Here is a 17,458-nt window from a genome sequence, read left to right as displayed (position 1 = left end):
TGAATCATCCTCTCTATTTATATTCATTGCCATTTATCATATTTATTGCTTGTCACTACCCTCTCATTCATTCATAACAATATTATTAAACACCCCCTTGATATTTAATAGCATTGAATGCGGTTTTTATGTTATTGATATCCATCAATCTTGGATCTAGGACTTATTATATTTAACCAGAATTTACACATTATCATTTTATATAATTGGTTTAGCTAAAAGGCTTAACACTTTTTGATCAAACAACGATAGAACTAAAAGCATGAGTGGGTACAAGAAGTTGGCTTGTTTGAAAAGCAAAAGAACAAGTTTTGTGATATGTATGTATCAACTCGTGAATTAGGATATCTCGTTGAGTCAGAAAATCAAAGAGTCCTAATGAATAATGTCATTAACGTGTATTGCAAGTTTAATTGAATAATTATCAACACGTTAACCCCATATTGACCATTTAGACGCAGTGCAATCTGCAATTGCGGCACGACTTGTGAGATATAGTAGTTGTTGTTTTACACCCCTTTTCTATCCCCACTGTCTTTGTTTGTATATATATACATTCTGTATGTTATATACAAAAATTATACAAATTTTGTATGTTTTTTTGGCTACCGAATGTAAATAGTTTTTGGCGCGGGACATAAAAGTGAAAAAAAAACCTTTTAAGAACTTGGTCTACATGTGGCTTTGACTCTGGAGATTTTTTTTTTTACTTCTTGTTCGAAATTGATGTTTACTTTGCATCATTTTCTAGCATCCTTTTGGTCTGTGTTTTAAAATTCTAATAAGAACCCCACAACTCTGTTTCTGATGGCAGTAAGCATGTTTTCCCTAAGATAGTATCACTATATATATATATATCATACGCTTAATCATCATATCATCAATCCCAAATCACAAATTATGTAATAAAAGATTCTGTTTATCGGAAGTTTGGAGATCACTGTGACTCTTAATTTTCAGTCGATAAAAGCTCCCAAAAAGTACTTCATTTCATATATGTACAACTCCTGCAGTCAGTGAATTTAACATATAATCTTTATGCTGATTCAAATACAAAGGAAATCACTAACAGGAGTTAAACAATCAAGAATTGTATATAGACATTGAAGCTGTATGTATATATATATATATATATATATATATATATGTACACTTTCACAAAGTTTTCGTTGAATTATATATACAAATAAAAATTACCCTGAGCTTTGTCCTCTTGGTCAAAAAGCTGAAATGCTTGAAGCACCTGAATATATAAGTTGCAGATCAACCAGGGCATCAACCAGTCTGAAAGAAGCATTAAAAATCTCGGTCTTGGTTAACTCTTTCCAACTTAACTGGCAGTAGGCAACATTGGATCCATACCAAGGCCAAATTCCCAAAAGCTACCAGGTTCGACATGCTTTACTTTGCCAAAGTATCTAATATGGCGAAGCAGCCTCGCCAAATATGTGTTGTGACATATAGTTGAACTGTCACAGACAACTGCTACATGCTTTCTTGCCCTTGTTATGGCGACATTCATTCGCCTGCTGTCTCCCAAAAAGCCAACAGCTCCTAGATTGTTGGATCGAACCTGGATTATCAAAGCAACATTATATAAGCGTGCACTTACATACTCTCTTTCTCAATATTTGAACAATATACATTGAAGTGCATAGTCATGAAGTTGATCTATTGTTGTTGTTGTTGTTGTTGTTGTACAAGCTACGGTAAGGTTGAAGGTACTTGCCATTGTCAAATGCATTCGGCGAAAGAATCAAATAGTAAAACATAGCCACCTATATAGCCTCAACTTCAGGACTATATAAGAAATATTCAAAGGTCTAAATAAGGATTATGTAAACATTTTTCCAATATGTGAAGTTATCTATGGAGAAATAAGAAGCCCAAAACCCCTTACAGTGTAATCATAACTACGATTGTATCGGAAAAAGATGGTCTTCCCAACTCACTAATTAATACAAGGTAACGGAAACTATTTAGCACACTGAATAAACTACCTCTCTACTAAACAGAAACTTGAAGCATGTATATAAGTTTTCAGATTGATTTCCTCTTTCCCTGGTAAAAGTTGCTGTTTGGGGAATGACTTTAACTACTTAATCAAGTATATGAAACTGAAATACATAGTCATTCCCATCCAAATAACTTAGTATATAGTAACTGAGCATTCAATCAGAAATTACTGTTTTTTACTAATTATCAGAGGATAGCACAAAATTTCCTCTAGGACACTTCGAAACCAGGCCTCCAAGATTAAATATGCAAAAAAATGCTTTAGGAACTTTAATTAATTAAACTGATCCTTATAAGGCAGAGATGAGAATGAAATGAAAGAACCATCCACAGAAGCATGTCAACATGTATATGAGTGGAGTGACAGCATAGTGCTTACCATGGATATAATCACAGCATCTGCTTCACGGCCTTGAAAGCTATCAATGGTTGCAACCTCAACGCCAGTGGCCATTGGAAGCTCATCGATTTTGTCTCTAAGAAGTTGCACTTGAGCGACATAAGGAGACTGCACTGCAATTGCTGCAGGGGGAACACCTGTACAAGATAATTTAAGATAACTGATACTACTTTGGCTAGTGAATACTAATTTATGATATACGAAGAAACAAAGGTAGAAAGTACGAGCATATTCTCCAAGTGTAAATAAAAAAGAATTCTCTCATCTCAGACGTAAAAGATGCATCTTAAGCTATAATAAGAGAATACAAAGTTGTCATCAGTCCTGCTATCTCACCTAAGCTAGGTATTTTGATGGATGGATAGGATACATAACAAGATATTTGATAATTGAATTCAATGAATCCGTATGTTGTCCAGTCGCTTGAGCCACAGAAACACTTATCATGCAAGTTTTGTTTATGAATACTTTCTGGGAAAATAAAGGATCTACAATTATTATTTGCAGAGAAAACTAATAGTAAAGAACATGTACCAGAATAAATTAAACTGAAGACGTGTTGAACAACGATATCTGCTTCCCCTTCATTGAAAAAGGAGCCAGTGCCAGCAGGGTCCAGATGCTCTTCGCAACCAACTGACAAGCTTCCATAAGGCATTCTCGTATCAAGCAATAGCAGCGGACACTGTGTAACCCATGTGGGCTGCAAGCAGCAATTACAAGAATTAAAATCATTAACGGAATGCATTATATAACCATTTACTTATTGGTCAAACAATATGCTAAAGTTTCAAACAAGCAATAACCCTGCCCAATGTTTTAATGCAGTGCCAAGAACAAAACCAAATGGTAACTCCACAGTAAAGCTTTCAGCAGCACCTTTAGTTCTAAACATAATATGTATTGCATACTAGAATCAGTAAACAAATGTTAGGGAGAGAGGTTCAGATTTACAGATATTAAGGAATATGCAGAAAGACATTATGGGTGTTGAGGAGTTTAGGCCAAAATATTATTTAATGGTTTAAACTATAAGATTAGGTAGTTCACATAATTCCATGATATCAAAGAGGTTAAGTCTCACTGCCAACACAAAAACAAGAACATCTACACGTGGTTATAAAATTTGGCCCGGAAAGAAAAAAAAGAATTGGGATCGCACATAAGCGATCATGTTACAGATCTTAAATGGATAATCCCCTCTCTAACTATTGGAAAGTAAGATGAATTGCTTCAAATGGTTAACAGTATGAAGCATTGTAATCTTAAGTTTAGAGTTCTACGTATCTATTCTTTCATATGCAGGTTGAAATTATAACACCGTGTTTGAAATTAGGCACAAGGTAGAATTAATGACATTTACATTAAAAGTGTATCTTCTACGGTCCATACAAAATTTCATAAAATCATGTAATTCGAAAAGGTAAATTCCTACTGGAAAAGTCATCCTATTTGAACATTGCCAATGGCACAGATATTCTGCACTATATGTTAACCTCTACACTTATGCATTCCTATATAATATTTGACGTGCATGAAGAAATTCATGAAAAGCCATTAAGTTTTACATTACGGAAATGACAAAGAAAGGAGCCTAAATCCTCCTTTATACTTTAGAAAAGAACAAAAGGCAGACAAGGTACAAGAATGTAAATCATAAAGTTATAATCCTAGTGAAAGTGGAGAAGTGTTTCATACCTTGACAAAAGGAGAATCCACCAGAAGATGAGAAGCAACGGTTGGAGATGATATTAAGGATCCATCATACATCTCCTTTGAAGCCCAGCTAGCTATGGCATTGTTCATTCTGTACTGTGTTGTTAACTTTGTAGACAGCATCCCATCATGCAAACCAGCTGCCCTCTCCAGTAGGGAAACTCCAAGACCACCTTCTAATGCTTTTCTAGAAAGGATCACAGGAGCAAGTTGGAATTGATCTCCTGCAAGAATACAACGCTTTCCGAGCAATATTGGTATCCAACATGATGGTTCAATTGCTTGGCCAGCTTCATCTATAATAACCAAATCAAACGTGTCCAGCCGCCTAATTAGTGGATCAGCTGCCCCAATGTTTGTTGCAAGCACAACCTGAGCACTTGATAAGATTTCTTTCACAGTTTCCTTCTCTTCCCTCTTGATGGACTTTCCAAGCTGTTTCAGAAGTTGACGTATACCAGCAGCCAAAGAATCATCCTTAAGACAATATCTCAGGTCTCTTCTAAGATCTGACTTCTTCCTCTCAATCTCTGCTCGGAAATCAGCCAGCTTGGTATTCACAATTTCAGCCAAAGATTTTGAAGCTACAGCAGGGGATATACGTGCAGGATTTCCAACGCGAACAATGTTGAGTCCGATATCAGACAACTTTTCAACCATGTTGTCGACAGCTGCATTCGTAGGTGCAGTTACAAGCACCCTTTCACCTTGTTTAACAGCTAGAGAAATCAATTCCTTCAGCATACCGGTCTTCCCTGTGCCAGGAGGCCCTTGAATTATCATGATAGGTCGATTCTTGTTTAAACCTAATGCAATTGCTTTTCTCTGGGAAGCGTCAAATGATTTTCTGTCTGTGGAATCAGGAAGTTCCACTTCAGACCAATCTGCCATGCCATTCTCCTCGAGCCACGCAAGGTCTTCTTTATCTCCAAAAAGTGTAGCTACCACAGCTACTGAAGGATTTTTCTTCAGGAAGCCTTTCTTCTGAAGCATCATTAAGGCTTCACAATTGCGCTGCCAAAAAGAAAGGGGTGAATACCACATTCTAAGATAAATTATTTTCTTCTCAAGCTTGATTAGAAGTCAAGAATTCTCAAAAGATGCTGTAACATTTCACTAATTCAACAGAATATAATGTTTTACTCTATCTAACATTTGTAAAGACGCAAGAAATCTAAAACTTTTTTATACAAAATTACTCTGTCACGATATGAATAATAATGACCCAAGGAGGACAGAAGTTACCATAAAACATTCGGCAACACCTATCAAAAATCAATATTGCAAACATCTTGTACCAAAGATAAACAACCACTTTACTCCCTCGGGGTAGGGGTAAGGTCTGCGTACACACTACCCTCCCTAGACTCCACTTGTGGAATTGTACTGGGTCGTTGTTGTTGTACCAAAGATAAAGAGCCAAATCAAACTTAATCCTCTATTTGTGTCAAATACAACTCTTACTCCACAAATAAGTTGATCTTGTATGTCTTGTTAACTTAAGGAGTACCACAAGTCATTTTCCCTTACTAACAATATGGAAATAACAACGAAAATTGATATGCAAGACAACCTAGCACAAGAAATCCTATGGTGATCCATGATTATATATAGTAAATTACTAACCAGCAGATAATCAAGAACTGCACATTAGCATTGATCATATACAACTTTCACACATCACGGTCATATGCAAAGGCACGCAGGATTTACTTTTAAGATCTAAGTGCCTGTAAAGCTTCAGTGAGTCTTCCAATTTCTTGATAAGGTAATAATTGTACTGTTATATAGGTGAATTCCTGTTTGCAGTGGATATACAAAAGTTAGAATCTTTTTTGATAAGGAATACAAAAGTTTGAATCTTAGATAAATGTGATTCTCTATAAAAAGCAGTCAATCATCTAAACTAACTGGAATCTCACAGGTGTATACGAAATCCCTTTATAAGGAGTAATGTTGTGGAAAGCCTCCATGAGCATGTAAGCGTCCAAACTTATGAAACTTTAGCAACAACCCTGGTAAAATAAGAGAGCAAAACCAGCCCCTTTTACTTATTTCCATTTCCGAGGTACTCTATCGATACAAAGGATGGTTAGATTGGTGAGACAACAGCCAAAGACATTTGTATAGAGATGGCTTCCTTAGATGAAGCTTTCTATTCTACCAGAAAGCATAGCATGAAATGATAATACTAGGATAACATAAAGAAGAAAGAGAACAAGTGAAGAAAGTGAAAAAAGAGAAATGGTGAAGGCACTTAGAACATTATGAGAACAAAAAGCAGTACATGCATTGTTGATTCTACAGTATCAATCACCAAAGCAGTCCTAGTGGAAGAAGGTCATTCAAGATTTATAAGTATTTGCTGATACATAGGTTTTTTAGGGTTATACCTGAACCTTGGAAATGAAGTATGAGCTTCTTGCTACTAGTTGTATACAGGAGTTTCTCCCAACAACAACAACAACAACAACTACCCAGTAAAATCCCACATAGGTGGGTCTGGGGAGGGTAATGTGTACGCAGACCTTACCCCTGCCCCGATAGGGCAGAGAGGCTGTTTCCGATAGACCCTCGGCTCAGAAAGACGGAAATAAAAAACAAGAAAAGAAAAGAGAATTCATTAGCAACTCCGGTAGAAACCGTAATAGTAACAGAAGCATAAAAACCAAAAGATGAATGACATGCAATAACAGTAACCAGAGTCTAAGGCCCGGGCTAAGTTAAACAGCAAGAATTAGTGTGGGTTCAACATAAACTGCAAGCCATCCAAGATCAACCCTAATCCAACCCCACCTCACCCCCGTTATGAAGTAAGGAAAGCTCTACTACCCCTATCCTACAACCCTAATGCTTGACCTCCAGGCCTTCCTATCAAGGGCCATGTCCTCAGAAATCTGCAGTCGTACCATGTCCTGCCTGATCACATCTCCCCAATACTTCTTAGGTCTCCCTCTACCTCTTCTCGTACCCACCGCGGCCAACCGCTCACACCTCCTCACTGGTGCATCAAGGCTTCTCCTCTGCACGTGCCCGAACCATCTGAGCCTTGCTTCCCGCATCTTATCATCCACAGGGGCGACGCCCACCTTCTTCCGAATATCATCATTCCTAATCTTGTCTATCCTAGTGTGCCCGCACATCCACCTCAGCATCCGCATCTCTGCTACTTTCATCCTCTGGATATGAGAGTTCTTAACCGGCCAACACTCTGCCCCATACAACATGGCCGGTCTAACCACAGCTCTATAAAACTTACCTTTGAGTATAGGTGGCACTTTCTTGTCACACAAGATTCCAGATGCAAGCCTCCATTTCATCTAGCCCGCCCCTATGCAGTGAGTGACGTCCTCGTCGATCTCTCTGTCCCCCTGAATCATCGACCCAAGGTACTTGAAGCTATCTCTCTTGGGGATGACCTGTGACCCAAGTCTCACGTCCCCGCCTACTTCCCTCGACTCAGCGCTAAACTTGCACTCCAGGTACTCTGTCTTAGACCTGCTCAATTTGAAACCCTTAGTCTCAAGAGTCTGTCTCCAAACCTCCAATCTCTCGTTAACACCGGCCCTCGTCTCGTCAATTAATACAGGAGTTTCTCCCAAATCAACGAAATAATTGCTTTTATTAAAAAAGAAAATGTATGAGCTTCTTAGGTTTTTCAAAGTCAGGCCTAAAACTTGGAAATGAAGTATGAGCTTCTTAAAAAAGTAGAACTTAGGCAATTTATGTCCAGTCTCTCTGTCCGCTAAGCGAAGAGGATCAAACTATACACTTTCATTGCCACATGTCTAGCCACATGCAACAATGATTTATGGAGAAGAACCTTTTAATCAAGGAAAATTCAATAATTGAGAACACTTCCACAACATAGCTTAATTCAGAAGAACATGGAACAGCAAGCTTAACCTCAATTCTTTCCTTTCAAAATCATAAGACAACAATATTTAACATGTTTTATACAAAATGTAGAGGATCACCAATGGAGTGTGCATTTCCCTCCTAAGATCAACCAAGAGGAAGAATTGGGACGTCGAAGGGACTTGGTAGACCCCTTACAGTTTTTCCTCATTAAAATTAATTAGGTTAATCGCGTACTTAAATTATTTCTCCTTATAACCTAACCATTTAGTTTCACCTTTCCACATAGCTTTACACATTTACTTTTCAATATGATTGTAACAAGAAATATAACCAGGAAGAATTGAAGGACCGAAATATACCTCATATGTGAGTGCATCAGCCAATCCTTGAATGCGATCAATGCGCACATTTTTCCCAAAGAGCTTGGAAAAGGTAGAATCTCCATGAAGCGACTCGAGAGCCAAACTGATGCTACGTCCATCCTCCCCTAGATTGTGCACAAATCCTTGCATGCAAGAAGTTGCGCCAGCACCTCTACTATCACATGTTCTGACACAAACCATGTCCCCAGGTGAGAGGTTAGTTGGAGGCAATCTGTGATTTCCCTCCAATTTGAACAACACTAAATGCATTCCACCTAATCCTGTGTGTTGGTAAAGACAAAAACATGTCCCAATTCAATGAAGGTAATTCACATTGGCAGACATCCATGTGGTTAGAGAAAGTTATTTCACCTATAGACGTGCTAACTGCTGTCAGATTGCAGATAGTATCACAGAGTTCCTGCTCGGGCTGAGCATGGCTAACCAAGAATTCAAATGGTTTCTGTTCCTCGGAATTTAAGACAGGTGCAGGAACAGCATTCAACTCCTCCTGAGTGAACTCCAACTCAGAATCCCTTTCGATTCGAAGCAAATCTGACATCCGGTTGGTGAAATCATCAATCCTACTCTGCATGGCTTTGGCTTTCTCGAGGTCCATTCCCATTACACCAGGAACAAATTTTCGTTGAGAAGTCTTCCTTGCAATGGCTTTATGCTGAGCTGCAAGTAAACAGTGTCAGAAAAAACAAGCTCATCAATCTGCGAACCCACAGTCAGAGTAGAAAAAAATAAAAAATGCTCTTCCTTTCTCAACCTATATAAAAATCTTATCTTCCTTGATGTCCTAAATAGTTTGACACCATTCTATTGATAATATTGCTTTATAAAACTTCCAAGAATCCATTTTACAGGACGCTCTTTCCTTTTTGGTCTATTTCAAGAAGATTGACACTTTTCTATATTTAAAGCTATGTGATTTTAACAGTGTCATTTAACCCTTAATGAAATGCCGTTATAGGAATGACATGACCTGATGCAGACACAAGAATTTAGGAGTATTGATTTGTTATATATATTTACCTTATGTATCAATTCTTTCTTTTGCTTCAAAAACTCTATGTCCAGTCATACATCATCATATAAAATGAAACACAAAGAGTAGTTTTTCAATGATTAATCCCTTTCTTTCACTACTATACTACGACTATTAATATAACATAAACCTTCCAGACAAACATGTCATATAATATGAATTCAAATGGAGTAAATTTCAGGGGGTTACCTGAACTGGCGAGATCCTTGAGAAGCTTCCACGACTCAGTATCGCGCCAATCTTGGACCAAAGACTTGCGCTGAAGGTCCTGAAGAACGTCCCTAAGCTCGCGCTGGAAGTTGTCGAAGAGAGTAGGATAATGAGTGCAGGCCTTCAAACAAATAGCTTCAAGACCAAGAGGCATAGGTATGGCATTAAGATAAGGTTGAGCTTGAATAACAAAAGTCAATCCTGGTTCCATTCTCTGTTTAACCTCAGTAAACTCTCCCTGCATCTCAGCTGTAGCAAAATCTGTAGCCATAGCTTTCATCCCTTGTGATATCCACCTTACTACACACTTACCCAAATCTTTACGCCCCATTGGGTCACCATTTTCATTCAATGCTCGCACGTTAACCGGCCCACTATCCCTCTCCTCTTGTGAACATTCTTGTATTTTCTCTGTCTTTTTTACCACTGACCCTTTTGTTGTAACTGCAGGAATCTGACTAGTTTTAACATTCTTGGGTTTTCTTCTTCTGGGACTGAGGGACTTAGTGCCACTACTTGAGCTGGCTTGAATATTGTAATTAGGGAAGGATATGGAGGAATCAAGAAAGATGCGATTTTTGGGGTTGGAAAGAGTAACAGAGCCAAAGAAAGAAGAAAGATTGGATCTTTTTTTATAGAAGCGGAGAGTGAGGCAGCTTGGAGCTAAAGTGGAGATACTGCCACAGGAATTGCATAAAGATTCCATCTTTAGTAGTTTCACTTGCATCCTGAACAGAAAATACTCAGATCAGACTGCCATTGATGAAGTAGGAAAAAAAAATCAAGATTCTTGAAAAGTATTTAAGATATTAAGGGAAGTGTGAATAGTAATGATATGAGGCTAAGGATGGAGGCAGTTAATATAGGAAATTAAGATACAAGTGGAGATTTTTTAGGGTAAATGGTGTCGTGGTGAAAGGAGAGGCTGTGAAAGCCATGGAAAGTCGTTATCTAAGAAAGGGTCCAAGTAGTATTTTGTGAGAGAGAGAAGATCTGAACTCACTCTGAACACGTCTTTCTATTGGGTATTTGGGATTCTATAGTTAAGAGGGCTTGTGACCTCTGTTTGTCCAACGTGTTCATTTTCTGTCCTCTTAGCCTGTGAAAAATGCTGTGGAAAGTGTGGACTCGTTTTAGGGACGGAGATTCTTTGGCTGCCCCTTTGGAATTTTCTTGTTTTTAAACCAACAGAGTTTTGATCTCAGCTCCAATTGTCAAAAAAATAAACAACCTTCAACCGTGTCTGTATTGCATGATAATAAATAAATATTTTGCCATCCTACTTGTAACTAAATTCCTTTCAGAAACCCCTATAATGTTTAGAGAAATGTATATTTTTTTTGTCCTTTCCAAGAATAATAGCCGATATATATAATATATATATATATATATATATATATATATATATATATATATATATATATATATATATATATATAACATACGTATTTTATATGGTTTTTGGCTAGCGAATGCAATTAGTTATATTTGACCAACCACTTTGTATTTTGCCCAAATATTTACACAGCAAATCTTCCCAAATTTATCTTCCACCCACCTCTTACTATTTGTTATGACACGCATCAATAAAGTCGTGACACACATCAATTGTTTTTTCAGTCAAAGCTTCTACTCCAATACTAGGGTGAGTGTGTCCTGATTGGAACCTATTTGATTAATAGGTTTCCTTCTAGAGTTCTTAAGGGAAAGACACCTTATGAGATGTTATTTGGAAGACCACCTACTTATCACTCTCTCAAGACTTTTGGGTGCTTGTGTTTTGCTTCTACTTTAGCTCACAATAAAGGGAAGTTTGAGTCTAGAGCAAAGGCTTGTGTGTTTTTGGGATATCCTCAGGATCAAAGAAGATACAAGTTGCTGGAGCTGAGTAGTAAAAGAGTATTTGCTTCAAGGGATGTCAGATTCTTTGAAAACCATTTTCCCTTTGCTAAATTGCCTGATTACTCTGCTCCCCCCTATTTTCCTTTAACCCCCGTCAACTCAGATGTCCCAGCAAATGATACATCATTTTCACCTTCACCTCTAGAATACCCTCCTTTCAGTCCAAATCCAGCATTAACACCAAACCAACCAGCAACATCTGGACCATATACTCCATCACCTTATGTTCAGCCTACACCCAAAATCAATCCAAGTCCTTTGCACACTCCTACCAAGTCTTCTTTTACTAGTCACCTTACATCCAATAGTCCTATTTCTTTTCATTTTCCTGATTCAAGTGTTGCGAATTCCCTTGTCCCTTTACCATCAATCCCACTCAGAAAGTTTGATAGAGTTAGCCACAAGCCAGCATACCTTGATGATTATATTTGCAATGCTATATTGCTCTCTGATCTCACTTCTTCATGTTTTACTCTTGGCTCTAAACCTACGGCTTTTTCTTTTGGAGCTCTCTCACTCAATAGTCAGAACTTGTTGAAGTATGTTTCTCATATTTCAAAACCTAATAGCTACGCCCAAGCTTCTGCTCATCCAGGATGGAAGAAAGCCATGGAAGCAGAGATTGGAGCTTTGGAACTCAATCATACTTTGGACATAGTAGACTTACCACAAGGCAAGAAGGCTTTGCCTTGTAAGTGGGTGTACAAGGTGAAACATCATTCTGATGGAACAATTGAAAGATTAAAGGCAAGGTTGGTGGTAGGGGGGACATACAAAGGGAAGGCATCGACTATTCTGAAATATTTTCCCCCGTAGTCAAGATGACAACTATTAGATGTCTTTTGATTGTGGCAGTCAAGAAAGGTTGGACAGTGTCACAACTTGATGTCAATAATGCATTTTTGCATGGAGACCTCTGGGAAGAGGTGTACATGAAGTTCCCTACCAGATTATCCCCTCCTAAACCTAATTAAGTGTGCCTCTTAAAGAAATATCTCTATGGTTTAAAGCAAGCGTCAAGATAGTGGTATGCTAGACTTGCGGGGGCTCTAAGCTACAAAGGATATTCCAGTTCCCTAAATGATTACTCCTTATTTTTCAAGCAAAATGGTGATCTTATCTTTATTCTCACTGTGTATGTGGATGATATATTACTTACAAGTAATGATACGGAAGAGATCACTCAGATTACCAACACAGAATTCAAAGTTAAACATCTAGGGGACATTCATGATTTTCTGAGAATGGAGATTCTACGAGAAAAATAGGGATTCATAATTAGTCAAAGACAATTCACCTTAGACCTGCTGAATGAGTTTGATTCTTCTGGCGCAACAGTGTCTTCTCCCCTTGATCCTTATTACAAATTACAGGCAGACCTTGGTCCTCCCTTGACAGATCCTACGTTTACCGTCGGATCATTGGAAAGCCTAATTACCTCACTAATACAAGACCAGATCTGTCTTTTGCCATTTTGATTCTGAGTCAATACATGCAAAGACCATGTCTTTCATATTTTTCTGTTGCTTTACGTGTCTTACGGTATTTGCTTGCAGATCCTACTCAAGGAATATTCTTATCAGCAGATCCTTCTTTTGATTTGCTTGCATTTTGCAATGCCGATTGGGCTACATGTCGAGATTCACACAGATCTGTGAGTGGGTTCTTTATTACTCTTGGGGGTGCCCCTATCTCATAGAAGTCCAAAAAGCAAGTATCTATCTCCCTTCCTTCTGCCGAGGCGGAAGATAGATCCATGAGAAAGGTTATTGCTGAAATCACCTGGTTGGTACATCTGCTCCGAGATCTTTCCATTTCTCCGACTCTTCCTGTCCCCATTCATTCTAATAGCCAAGCCGCCATTCATATAGCTCGCAATCCCGTCTTCCACGAAAGAACCAAACACGTAGATATGGATTGTCATTTTGTAATGCAACAATTTTTATCTGGGCTCATTGCTCTTTCTTTTGTCCCATCGGAAAAACAACTTGCCGATTTGTTCACGAAACCCTTATCCGGGGCTTCTCACCGAATTGTTTTGTGCAAGTTGGGTGTTCTTTCTCTCACCTCCAACTTGAGGGGGGATGTTGAAGATATGAAGCCCCTTATTAATTTTGAAGAATCAGGGAAGAAGATAAGTAAAGAGAAGAACGGGAAGAAGAAGATTTCAGATCTTTGAATAAGGGATTTTCGGACATATCTATATTTTAGATTTATGTTCTAATATTCCTTAAGTTGTTGACTGGACGTGGACACATCAGAGCCCTAAGTCAATTCTTATGAAGACTGCATCTGGGCCATTGATTTTAGAAAAGCCAGATGTGAAGATGAAGGTTCCTCGAAATTCCTTTACGTGCTCTGCACATGTATGTAGATGGGAAGGAATAAAAGCTTGTTATACAATTATACACATAGCAAATAGGATATTCACAAGTGTATAGGAATAGTTTTCTTTTTACATTTCTTTTACATCAAATACTTGTATAAATGTATCAGTGAACAGTAAATACAACCAGAGAAAATTTCCACACTTCACTTCTTCAGTTTTCCTTCATATGACATGTATCAATAAATGCGTGACACATGTCATAAACTTAAAAAAAATCACAGTTCTAGCCAAATTTAATAGTCAAAGTTTGTTAAATATTTGACGAAGAACAAAATAGAATCAAAACTGTTCAGGAGTAAGTTTGAGGAATCAAAATTTTGGTCAACATTTTTCTAGTGTTTCAGTAGACTTTGGCCTTCTTTTGTAACGACCCGTTCAACAATTTTGAGAAAAATCAAGCTCTGTTCAGCGGCGTAAGGTCTGGAACAACTTCATAATATGAGTATCGACTTGCGTGTATGGTTGAATTCAGAGTCAAATTGGTAGAAGGAATCTAGTTTTGGAAGCTTAAGCGGTGGGAATTTGACCGGAATTAGACTTTGGAGTAAACAGCTCCGGAATGGCTTTTGGATGTCTAAACAACTTCATATGGTAATTTTGGACTTAGGCGTGCGTCCGAATTTGGATTTGGAGGTCCGTAGAGTAATTTGAGGCAAATCGGCGAAAGTTGGAAAAGTTGAAGTTTGAAAAATGGAGAAGTTTGACCCATAGTTGACCTTTGTGCTATCGAGGTCGGAATGCGATTCCGAGAGTTGGAACAGCTCTGTCTTGTCATTTGGGACTTGTCTACAAAATTTGGCATTATTCCGGGTTGATTTGAATGGTTTTGGCATGAGTTTTCAACGTTGGAAGATTTGGAAGTTCATAGTTCGATTCATGGCGTGATTTGCATTTCCGGTGTTGTTTGATATGATTTGAGACCTTGAGCGAGTCCTTTTTAGGTTATAGAACTTATTTGTGTGTTTAGACGGGGTCCCGGGGGGCCTCGGGCGTATTTCGAACGAGTTTCGGATGTTTTGCATGGTTTTGAACATGTCTGATTCCTGGTGTTTTCGCACCTGCGACCTTGGAGCACAGGTGCGGCTCCGCTTCTGCGTGAGCCTAGCCGCTTCTACAGTCATGAAGGCTTGGGAGCTTGCTCGCTTCTGCGGAGGCTGGCACGTAAGTGCGAAGGCCGCTTGTACGGTCTAGCTATCGCACCTGCGGTGAAATCTCGCTCATGCGATTCCCCTTTTCGCTTCTGCGGTGTCGCTGATGCGGCTGTATGTCCGCAGATGCGGTCCCTGGCCTGGTTAGCTAAATTCGCAGATGCGGACTCTCTCTCGCAAATGCGGTCCCGCATATGCGGTTTCTTGACCGCAGATGCGAAAGTCCTGGCAGAATCATATAAGTCGAGGGTTTGGCCATTTCTTCATATATTTTTGAGCTTTAAACTTCGGATTTGGGAGCTTCTTTTAGGGTTTTTCAAGCAAATCGATTGGTTATTTTGGTTGAATTTGAGCCGTCCGGAGGTCTTTTCACCCGAGAAGTGCATTTTAGAGTATCGGTTTGTCGTCCTTGAGGTAAGTATCTTGCCTAACCTTGTGTGGGAGACTCCCCCTTAGGATTTGAGTCTTCTATGTTGATTATAGTTCGTGTACGCGAGGTGACGAGTGCGTACTCGGACTTATTTGTGGGAAATTTGCCTTTTAGGGTTCTTAGGTCCTTATATTCACTATGTATGAAGTTATTCTTAATATGACTGAGTTTCCATTTTACTAGTTTCACCTCTACATGCTTAATTAAAATTAATTGCTTCATGATTCATTCTTATTGCCTAATTGACTCCTATTTGATTTAACTGAAGAATTTCGCCTCTCATATGTCATACTATCTTTTTCATAGTTGCTTGTCTTATTTGAGAATTTTTATTATCCCTCCTGAAATTGTTTAGTCTTAAGTGAAGCTAAGATCATCTTTCCTTAATTGAATTGTCGAATATCCTCGTAACTTTCCAACCTTAAAAGGAGTTTAGATAACCTATGTCCTTGTTGACTTGCCTATATTTGGGAATACTGGACTCGTGTTGATTTCCTTGTTATTGACTTGTATATTGTGGGATCGTTGCTACATGTTAGTTTTCCCTTTGTTGAATTGTTCCCTTTATGCCAGCATTCTTTTTCTGTGGTTATTCTTTGTGAGCTGGTTCTACCGTTTCTTTGTGATTTATAGTTCTTGAGTTGATTTACTTGTCGTACCTTGTATTATTGTCATTGTTGTTGTTATACGTATTGTGGTGATGTACGGGTTTTCAGCCGTGCTGTAACTGTTATTTCTGTTAGTTGCGCTGCATATTTACTTTGGGACTACGGAATGGTATTCCGGGAGATCCCCCTGCATGTTTACTTTGGGACTACGGAATGGTATTCCGGGAGATCCCCTTACACATTTATGTTTGGGACTACGGGACGGTATCCTGGGAGATCCCCTGTACTGAATATTTATTTTGGGACTACGGAACGGTATTCCGGGAGATCCCCCTGCACATTTATGATTTGGACTACGAGAGGGTATCCCGAGAGATCCTCTGTACATTTACGTTTGGGACTACGGGACGGTATCCTGGGAGATCCCCTGTTAATATCACTGTGTTCTGAGCTGTTGTTTTCATTGATCCTATCCCTGTGTAAACATTATATGTGTTGTCCGTTCTGTTTCTTATCCTTATTAGCTAGTATGAACTACGTTAGGACACTTGCACAAGCATACACGTGGCTAAACACCCTTATCGGATAGGAGGCTCCTTGATATTGCTGAGTATAGACGTACACCCTTGTTTATTTTCCTTCCATGTGAGAATGACTCTTTTGGGCACGTGAGTTGTCAGTATAATTATGAGGTGTGATGAGGGCACAGGATGCCAAGTGTTAGGGTTCAAGTATTAAGAATTGTATGTACGATTATGAGATGAGGTGTCACAGGGTGACTTATATTCGAAGGATATTTATTTGGATGGGTTATATTCGAAAGGTACTCATTTTTAGAGAACTATTTTGGAAAAATATTTTTTTGAAGGAAGTATATTTCGAAATGTTTTTGTCAGAAGAATTTGACTAATTGATTGAAGTTTGTTGGCTATGACCTAATGTGAAAAACTGCCTTAGTTGCTGAGTTATGATTTGTCCTTACTTTATTTGTGATTTCGGATTCGGGTTGTATTTCCGTTCACTTTTATGTGCTTTATTATGGTGTTCCGCTGTTACTTGCTGTTTTCTTTCCTTATTGTAGTTACTGTATTGTTAGCAATATCGCTTAGCCTTTATATAAATATCATGTTCGGTTGTTTCTATACTTATACTTGTTCTGCGTATTAGACCAGTGGGTGTCAGGACTGTTCCTCGTCACTACTCCACCGAGGTTAGTCTTGATACTTACTGGGCACCGCTGTGGTGTGCTCATACTACACTTGTGCACATATTTTTTTGTGCAGATCCAGGTATTATTCGATAGTAGCTGTGCGGATTCTTGCCGAGGAGACTCAAGGTAGCCTTGCTGCTGCGTTCGCAGGC

At 38.6% G+C, this 17,458-nt stretch overlaps 1 protein-coding gene across 1 annotated transcript; it reads right to left on the bottom strand.

The window, feature by feature from the left end:
* Positions 1-964: 964 nt before the first annotated feature.
* On the bottom strand, positions 965-10,638 carry LOC109237321 (DNA-binding protein SMUBP-2). Its single transcript, XM_019403616.1, has 7 exons — positions 9,599-10,638; positions 8,728-9,036; positions 8,353-8,636; positions 4,115-5,146; positions 2,951-3,119; positions 2,396-2,553; positions 965-1,573 (listed from the first exon to the last, which is right to left on the bottom strand). Exons 1-7 carry the CDS (start codon positions 10,344-10,346, stop codon positions 1,331-1,333), a joined length of 2,943 nt encoding a protein of 980 aa, XP_019259161.1. The 5' UTR covers positions 10,347-10,638; the 3' UTR covers positions 965-1,330.
* Between the last annotated feature and the right edge of the window lie 6,820 nt (positions 10,639-17,458).

Source organism: Nicotiana attenuata, unplaced genomic scaffold (assembly GCF_001879085.1).
Source record: "Nicotiana attenuata strain UT unplaced genomic scaffold, NIATTr2, whole genome shotgun sequence".
Lineage (NCBI taxonomy): Eukaryota > Viridiplantae > Streptophyta > Magnoliopsida > Solanales > Solanaceae > Nicotiana > Nicotiana attenuata.
The sequence above is the reverse complement of the archived record's forward strand: the minus strand, read 5'-3'. Positions and strand labels throughout refer to the sequence as shown.

What these genes read in the sequence shown, in the direction of transcription:
- LOC109237321 (XM_019403616.1), bottom strand. Translation starts at nt 10,346, where the DNA reads ATGCAAGTGAAACTACTAAAGATGGAATCTTTATGCAATTCCTGTGGC. An exon ending in CAAGGATCTCGCCAGTTCAG is followed by an intron (nt 9,037 to 9,598) that starts GTAACCCCCTGA and finishes GTTTACTTGCAG; the next exon opens with CTCAGCATAAAGCCATTGCA. An exon ending in CTTCAGTTTAATTTATTCTG is followed by an intron (nt 2,554 to 2,950) that starts GTACATGTTCTT and finishes TATCTTGTACAG; the next exon opens with GTGTTCCCCCTGCAGCAATT.